Source organism: Lolium rigidum, chromosome 3 (genome assembly GCF_022539505.1).
Source record: "Lolium rigidum isolate FL_2022 chromosome 3, APGP_CSIRO_Lrig_0.1, whole genome shotgun sequence".
Classification (NCBI taxonomy): domain Eukaryota; kingdom Viridiplantae; phylum Streptophyta; class Magnoliopsida; order Poales; family Poaceae; genus Lolium; species Lolium rigidum.
Window position 1 is genome coordinate 395,647,314 of NC_061510.1, and position 8,086 is coordinate 395,655,399.

The window sequence follows — 8,086 nt, forward strand, 5'->3', positions numbered from 1 at the left end:
CGTCGCGAAACCCACGAGGCGAAAAACCACGATACGGAAAACCTTACTGAGACGCCGCCGCCGCCGATCCCATCTTGGGGGATTCTGGAGATCTCCTCCGGCACCCTGCCGGAGAGGGGATTCATCTCCCGGAGGACTCTACACCGCCATGGTCGCCTCCGGAGTGATGAGTGAGTAGTTCACCCCTGGACTATGGGTCCATAGCGGTAGCTAGATGGTTGTCTTCTCCTCATTGTGCTTCATTGTTGGATCTTGTGAGCTGCCTAACATGATCAAGATCATCTATCCGTAATACTCTATGTTGTGTTTGTCGGGATCCGATGGATAGAGAATACCATGTCATGTTAATTATCAAGTTATTACATATGTGTTGTTTATGATCTTGCATGCTCTCCGTTACTAGTAGAGGCTCTGGCCAAGTTTTTACTTTTAACTCCAAGAGGGAGTATTTATGCTCGATAGTGGGTTCATGCCTGCATTGACACCTGGGACAGGTGACAGAAAGTTCTAAGGTTGTGTTGTGCTTGTTGCCACTAGGGATAAAACATTGGCGCTATGTCCGAGGATGTAGTTGTTGATTACATTACGCACCATACTTAATGCAATTGTCTGTTGTTAGCAACTTAATACCGGAGGGGGTTCGGATGATAACCTCGAAGGTGGACTTTTTAGGCATAGATGCGGTTGGATGGCGGTCTATGTACTTTGTCGTAATGCCCAATTAAATCTCACTATACTTATCATGTCATGTATGTGCATTGTTATGCCCTCTCTATTTGTCAATTGCCCGACTGTAATTTGTTCACCCAACATGCTTTTATCTTATGGGAGAGACACCTCTAGTGAACTGTGGACCCCGGTCCATTCTTTTAATACTGAAATACAAATCTACTCGCAATACTTGTTTTACTTGTTTTCTCTGCAAACAATCATCTTCCACACAATACGGTTAATCCTTTGTTACAGCAAGCCGGTGAGATTGACAACCTCACCGTTTCGTTGGGGCAAAGTACTTTGGTTGTGTTGTGCGGGTTCCACGTTGGCGCCGGAATCTCCGGTGTTGCGCCGCACTACATCCCGCCGCCATCAACCTTCAACGTGCTTCTTGATTCCTACTGGTTCGATTAAACCTTGGTTTCTTACTGAGGGAAACTTGCCGCTGTGCGCATCACACCTTCCTCTTGGGGTTCCCAACGGACGTGTCAACTACACGCATCATCCGGTCATTTTGCGTCGCGCCGCTGGAGGTGGTGCACGACGCATTTTCGGTCACGGCGGACACAAACGGTCGCTCAGCGTCCGTTTGCGTCGCGCCGCTGGAGATGCCCTTATCCCTCTAACTGAACATGGAGCACTTGGCGTCGATTAATAAGAGGACGCCTCCGAAGCACAATTCGGATGAAAATTGGTCTGGATTAGACCTATTTTTTGTATGGGGAGCAACGATTTTCTAGCTGTCTCGGGAAATTTGCGCGGGCCAGAGCGCGGAATCTTCACTGACACGCGGACCAGAGCGTGGAATTTGCTCCATCTGGAATCCCCGGCAGCGCGTCTGTGGTGTCCGAAAATGATCTGCGCCCAGTCTAGCGGCTTGTAAAATGACCAGGCTATTCGCGGAAACCCAAACATGATTCAAATTTGCGTCGCGAATACGTCTACACAAACGAAACGCGCGACCATGTATTTCTAGACGGTCCCGCACGTCAAGCAAGGAGGAGTTAGATGATGAAGATACTAGGTGGGCATGGTTAGAGGCGAAGGAGGCGGCAGCGAAGGCCACGGCAACGAAGAAGAAGGCGAGGTCCCGAGCGAAGGCAGAGGCGCAGAGGGCGTACACCAACGACGAGGGGGTGGACAAGGAGGAAGACTAGAAAGATGACTCATCGGAGGGGGGGGGGGGGACATGCTCGTCGAAGGCGACCGACTCGTCTGAAGAGATGACAAGTAGAAAGCGTCGCCATGGCGATGTCGCGCGGCAGGGCCCTTCAAGCAGAAGTGGATTATTATTTTGATGTTCCAGATTGCTCCACTGAAATTTGTAATTATTTTTATGATTTGATCTCTACGATTAGAACCTCTATTTTTACAATTTATATGGCTAATTTGTTTCAAATAGTGCACTATTTTGGTGGAACCCAGGCAAAATGCGTCGGGCCGCTGGAGCACCCCAAACGCAAACAATGAGTCGTGGCTTGAATCCTAATTTTACGTCCACGGTCCAACGCAAGTTAACCCGCGTGGTTATTATTAGCGTCCAAAATATGTCGGTAAAGATGTCCTCAACACCACACCTCATACTGCCCTACAGTGTGACGAGTATATGAAAATTTTATCTACGATAGAGCCCTGGAAAACTAGCGTTGAGAGGCACAAGCATGTCCTTCGTAACAAGCCAACTAACGAAGATTTTTTATTGTGCAGAAGTTATGATAAGCAACTCAAACCGCGGGAGGTGGTATTTTGGTTCATAGGTTCATACAAACCTATTATGATAATTGCAAAAAACTAAAAACAAAAGTTCAAGTCTCCATACTCGCATTTTTGGTGTTGTGCACACAATTACCGCTATCAATAACACAACGTTGCTGGGTTTCTTCCCCGGTACAGTCATTTTTTTTATAATTGAAAAAAAAGCACCGAAGATTTTCCAAGTGGAAGTGCCATTACCATCACTGCAAGTGTGGTTGTACCCTGTGCTATGAACGGACCTGTCATCAACTGCTACTTAATTCAGTCGTTTTCCTTGTAACATGCTACTAACAGCTACGCCCATACATACAACAGCAAAATGATGAGCGCTTGAGTACAACAAAATATAAGACTAGTTAACCAGTGTGTCCGTTTGCATCGATACACACAATCACATTGACTGCTCCTTCGTCCCGTTGACTGGGGTTGGCTCGGCCGAATCCTTGCCGGTTCTGCTCCGGCTGCGCCGCCGGTTGGCCGTCGGCCCTGAACCTGGCGTAAATGTCGCTCCGGTAGAACTTCCTGGTCCTCCACGCGAGCACGAGCGAGACGAGCGCGCCGGCGACGGTGGCGGCGGTGATGATGAGGAAGGAGAGCCTGAAGCACTGCGCGCCGATGCACGTCTTGTCGCCGGCGCCGTCGAGGGTGCCGCCGTGCTGCTTGGCCGCCTCGACGTCGTAGAGGTATCCCGCGACGCGCACGTTGAGCACGTAGGCGCCGATGGGGCTGGCGACGGAGCCGAAGTTGTACAGCGTGGAGTAGTACTTGAGGCCGAACACCTCGGAGATGATGGCGTAGAGCAGCGGCCACTGCGCCCCGAAGCAGAACCCGATGATGACCGACGCCGCGTAGAGGGAGCCCGGCACGCCCAGCGCGATGAGGAGGTGCCCCGCGCAGGCGAGGAGGAGCACGAGCGTGAGCGCCAGCGGGCGCGGGAACTTGTACCGTGCCAGGACCGCCTCGGACGCGAACCCCGCGGTGACCCGGCCGGCGTAGTTCCAGATGCTGATGAGGGAGATGAAGGTCTTGATGCTCTTGGGTGGGTAGCCGAGGGACTGCCCGATCTGGCCCATGTTGTCGATCGCCGTCAGCGTGCCGCCGACGCCGCAGATGGTGGCGAGGAAGAGGACCAGCATGTCCACGCTCACCAGCGCCTGCAGGATCGTGTAGTCCTCACCCTGCGCCGGCGGGTTGAACATCTTCTTCCAGCACGACGATGAAGACGATGCTGGCGTCTGTGTGGAAAGCTTTGACGACTCCTCTGCTTTCACCGGCTGCTCTGCCTCTGCCATTTGAAGGTCGGAGGACGGTGGCGCCGCCTTGTTGTCGATGGTGACGGTTGGTGGCACGAGAAGAGCCTCCTCGAGCTCCCTCTTGATCCTGTACTCCTGCTTGACGACGACGGCGAGTGGGAGGAAGAGTATGATAAGGAGCGCGGCGGCCGAGACGACGAGGGCGGCGTGCGAGAGGTCCATCTGATTCTGCACCACGATCATGACGAGGAGATACGTGGCGAGCCCCATGGAGATGTAAAGGAAGCAGTAGAAGGGGTCGCTGCTGGTGGCGCTCTGGCTCTCGCCGCGGCGGCGCGGCATGAGGCGGACAGTGTGGACGAAGAGGATGGACCATAGTTGCCAGAATTCTGGGTCGTCCGGTTCGAGGTACGGGATCGAGGGTCGAGGATCGAAATCTCAGCGAACAAGGATCGATGAGGGGTATACATCTTTGGTACGGAATTTTGGGTCGGGGATCGCGATCCACTTTGTTCTGGATCGAAGTAGAGACGAATAAGCTGAGAATTGTATCTGTGTTGCTTAGGAAAGAAGAGACGAAGAGGCCTGGAATCAAGCTAATTCGCCCAGATATAACGTCCTGGAATTACCTTTTTAAGTTTGTCTTTAAAAACAATTTCCATACTTTAGGTTTTAATTTGGAAGGTAGCAACGAGCAAACGGGATCGTGATCCCGCGCTAAACCAGGTCGTTCCGCTCGACGTTCCCGATCCCGTTCTGGATCGATCGATCCTGGATCGTGGAACGCGGCAACGACCCCGAACCTGGCTACTATGGGATGGACACGGCGGCGGGGAGCCAGGCGACGAGCAGCACGAGCGACTTGGCGTCGTCGCCGTAGATGGCAATGTAGAGCTGGGTGAAGATTGCGCCGCTGAGGCCGACGAAGCCTTTGAGCAACCCCAGCACGACGCCCCGGCTCTCCGGGAAGTTCTTGACGCAGGTGACGAGCGCGCCGGTGTTGGCGAAGGACTGGGAGTTGGCGCCGACACAGATGTAGATGCACATGAGCCAGACGGGCGGGCGCGCGGTGCGGCCGTCGATGGCGAGGTAGATCATGAGGTAGCCCGCCAGGTTCATGGCGGCGCCCGTGGCGAGCACGACCCAGGGCGGGGTGACCTCGTTGAGGAGCCCGGAGAGGACGCCGACGTTGGCGCCGAGGTCCTTGAAGAAGGAGAGCGTGTTGAGGGTCTGCTGGTCGTAGCCGAGGGTGGACTTGAGCACCTTGGAGTAGATGCCGAAGATGTAGGTGGCGCCGGACGCGGAGAGGATGAGCAGGCACGCGAACACCATGAACCACCGCCCCAGCACCACCTGCCGCGCGAACCGCAGCGTCGCCACCTCCCGCACCGCCGCTGCCGTGCACCCATCGCCGCCGCCGCTGCCGGACGCGGAGGACACCATTTCTGTCGCCGAGAATATCACACGCTCACGCTCGGCTGGTGCTGGTGCGTGTGTGTCCAGTGGCGAGCGGAGGCGCGCACGTCCGCGCGTATATATAACGAAACGGAACGGAAGGGTGCTCTGCCTGGTTGTGAGCTGAGTGAGTAACGGTTGGATTGATCGGCGATCAGATCGATAAATAATCGCATTTGTTTGGGTGATTAGTTTAATCGTGGATTAATGGCGGCGACGTTGACATGCAGGTTACTGCCGAGGAAGCTGTGGCACACTGGCAGGCGATGGCGAGGGAGTGTGACGCGTGCTCTGATGCTCATCTGAACAGCCGGGCGGGCCAGCAGATGCATTGCATTTGTAACTCACGTTGCAACTCCCGACTAGTATAAATGATGAAGAAATCAAATAGTTTAACTTTTTTTAAAATTTCCATCTCACTCGCAATTTGAAAATTTCAGTTGCATCCAACTTACAACTGAAAAATGACAGAATCACGATGGTGTAGAAGTCGATTAAGAAGTAAGTTAGTTCTACCTAAGAACAAGCAGAACCGAGGGATCTCCTTCGGAAATACGAACCGGTACGGGAAAGACACAGGCGATCAGGAGGCGGCTCAAAACCCATATAGGGTTTCGTCCCTCTCGTCGGCGACGCTGCCGGTCCGCTCCGCCTCCGGTAGCCTTGGGGCCTTGGAGGTGTGGCGGATCGCAGCCTCTCGCCGGCGGGAAGGTTTCAGTTCTTCGTTTAGTTTATTCTCGGTGTCTTCTTCGGGATGGTGAGGCGGCGGCTACTTCCTGAAGTCAGAATAAGGTCCTCCCCGTCCTATCCTCGCTCCGGTGGTGCATCTAGCGTCGGCGGAGGGCGTATGGAGTTGTGTGTCCGGCGGATCTCCCGAGATCTGGTCGTCTCTCGTGTTCGATTGTGTGATTTCAGGTCAGTCTCTTCCGATCTACGGTTGTCATCATTGGCGATGGTTGCTGCTCTGGTACGCTGGTCCTTTGGGGCATTAGCACGACGACTTCCCGTCTGTCTATTACAACAAGCTCTACTACGACAAGCTTTGCTCGACTCCGGTGATGGAGGGGCGAGGACGGCGGCGCGTCTTCGGCTCGTGCTAGTGTCTGTAGTCGTCGCTAGGTGGTCCAATGACCTTTTTGTAATTTTTATTACTTTTAGGCATCTTTGTACTACTGTTGATGATTATTAATAGATCGGTGGAATTTTCGCAAAAAAAAAAGAACAAGCAGAACCGTTAAATAAAGTGACAACATTTCCCCATTTTATGAACATTTCTTACTATTTGAATATATTTTCCTTAGCCGTAATCTAGTTGTAACTGAAAAATCTACGATATAAACATTTTTTTAATTGCAACCTACTTGTAACTAGAACTTTATTTTCTATAATTTGTGAACCATTTTTCTCAGGTGCACCGATTTATAACTGGAAAACCCACTTACTACTCACCGACTAGGACCAATGACGAGGTGAATCGAAATGTTAAGAACTTGAGTGAGCACTGACTTAATTACTTATATGCAGAGTAGCTAGTTCCATAAGTTCTTAACTAGGAGTATCAGTCGTCCATTGAAAATTATCAAAACTATTTCGTCATGTCCCTCACATTTTTCGATCATGGTTGAATACTCTCTTTGTTTACTAATCTACTCCCTCCATACCGGTTTACAGGGCAATTACGTATTTCGAGAAAAAACTTTGACTACTAATTTTGCTAATAAAATAGAAGATATATACCATAAAAATTATACTACTGGAAACTTATTTTGAATATGAATTCAATGGTATGATTTTTCTGCTATATATCTTATATTTTGTTGACCAAATTGGTAGTCAAACTTCTTTCTCGAAATACGTAATTGGAGGGAGTAAGATATTTTAGATTTTGTAGATTTATCTATTTAGTATGTATCTAGTCTAATTTTAAGGTGTAGATTCACTTATTGTGATGTGCATCTAGCTCACTTTGAAGTATCTCAAATGTCTTATATTTATGATAGGAAGTAGTAGCTAGCTCCATAAGTTCACAATTTTTAAGTGTGGCTACCTTATATTGGTTGATTTGGCTTTGCGGAAATGATCCTTTAGATTTGATTCTGGGGCCTCTTGGCTCTTGCGCAAGTGTTTAAGGTAATGCTACACCACAAATGGTTGGTTAACTAACTAAGATGGTCCAGCGAATTCCAGTGTGCCACGTGGGAGTGGAATGATGAGATGTGCTCATGTGCACAGATCCTATCTCGACTAAACTAAAGTGGCGATGTGTACTTGGATGTACTCCAGCTTGTTAACTAAATATAATTGAGGAACATGACACTAACTGAGCAACGCCACAACCAGAATTGTTCAATCATGATGTGAATTAAGCAACCACAATTGGCAGTGTCTTCTCTTAATCATGGGGTCAGAACACTGCCATGGCCGTCTCTGTCCCTGCTCCCTGTATCCTTGGAGCGCAAATAAGTGTGTCAATTAACTAAGCCCGTGAGAATAACATCCTCACAGTGGTCGCATGCATGGAGTACACCGGCTGGCCGGCGAATAACTCCACGAGGTTCGTTACAACGGCTACTATATATAGGATCAACGACAAATACAGAAGCTTTTTTATTTTACCGAAGTGGTTTTTTTAACGAAAAATCTGTTGGCTAGCTAAATTTGGTCCACAGCGACCCGGACAGAATCTCGGTCGATTGTGCAATACTAAATCCGTTAATTCAGATAGTGTGGTACAACATTGAATTGTTTGTGTATCACTTGAGCTAAACTATGAAATCTCATTTGTATTTATCCGAGCTACGTTTCTGTGGCTGACTGGTACGAAAAATAATGTTTTTTTATATGGGTACGAAAAATGATGTTGGTATAATGATGTTGGTATAGGTAAATAGGTGTCTACAAGAAATAAT

At 49.9% G+C, this 8,086-nt stretch overlaps 1 protein-coding gene across 1 annotated transcript; it reads right to left on the bottom strand.

Annotated features, from left to right (window-relative positions):
- Positions 1-2,650: 2,650 nt before the first annotated feature.
- Positions 2,651-5,172, bottom strand: LOC124704559. The gene is made up of 2 exons (XM_047236830.1): positions 4,546-5,172; positions 2,651-4,095 (listed from the first exon to the last, which is right to left on the bottom strand). Exons 1-2 carry the CDS (start codon positions 5,163-5,165, stop codon positions 2,826-2,828), a joined length of 1,890 nt encoding a protein of 629 aa, XP_047092786.1. The 5' UTR covers positions 5,166-5,172; the 3' UTR covers positions 2,651-2,825.
- Positions 5,173-8,086: the final 2,914 nt, after the last annotated feature.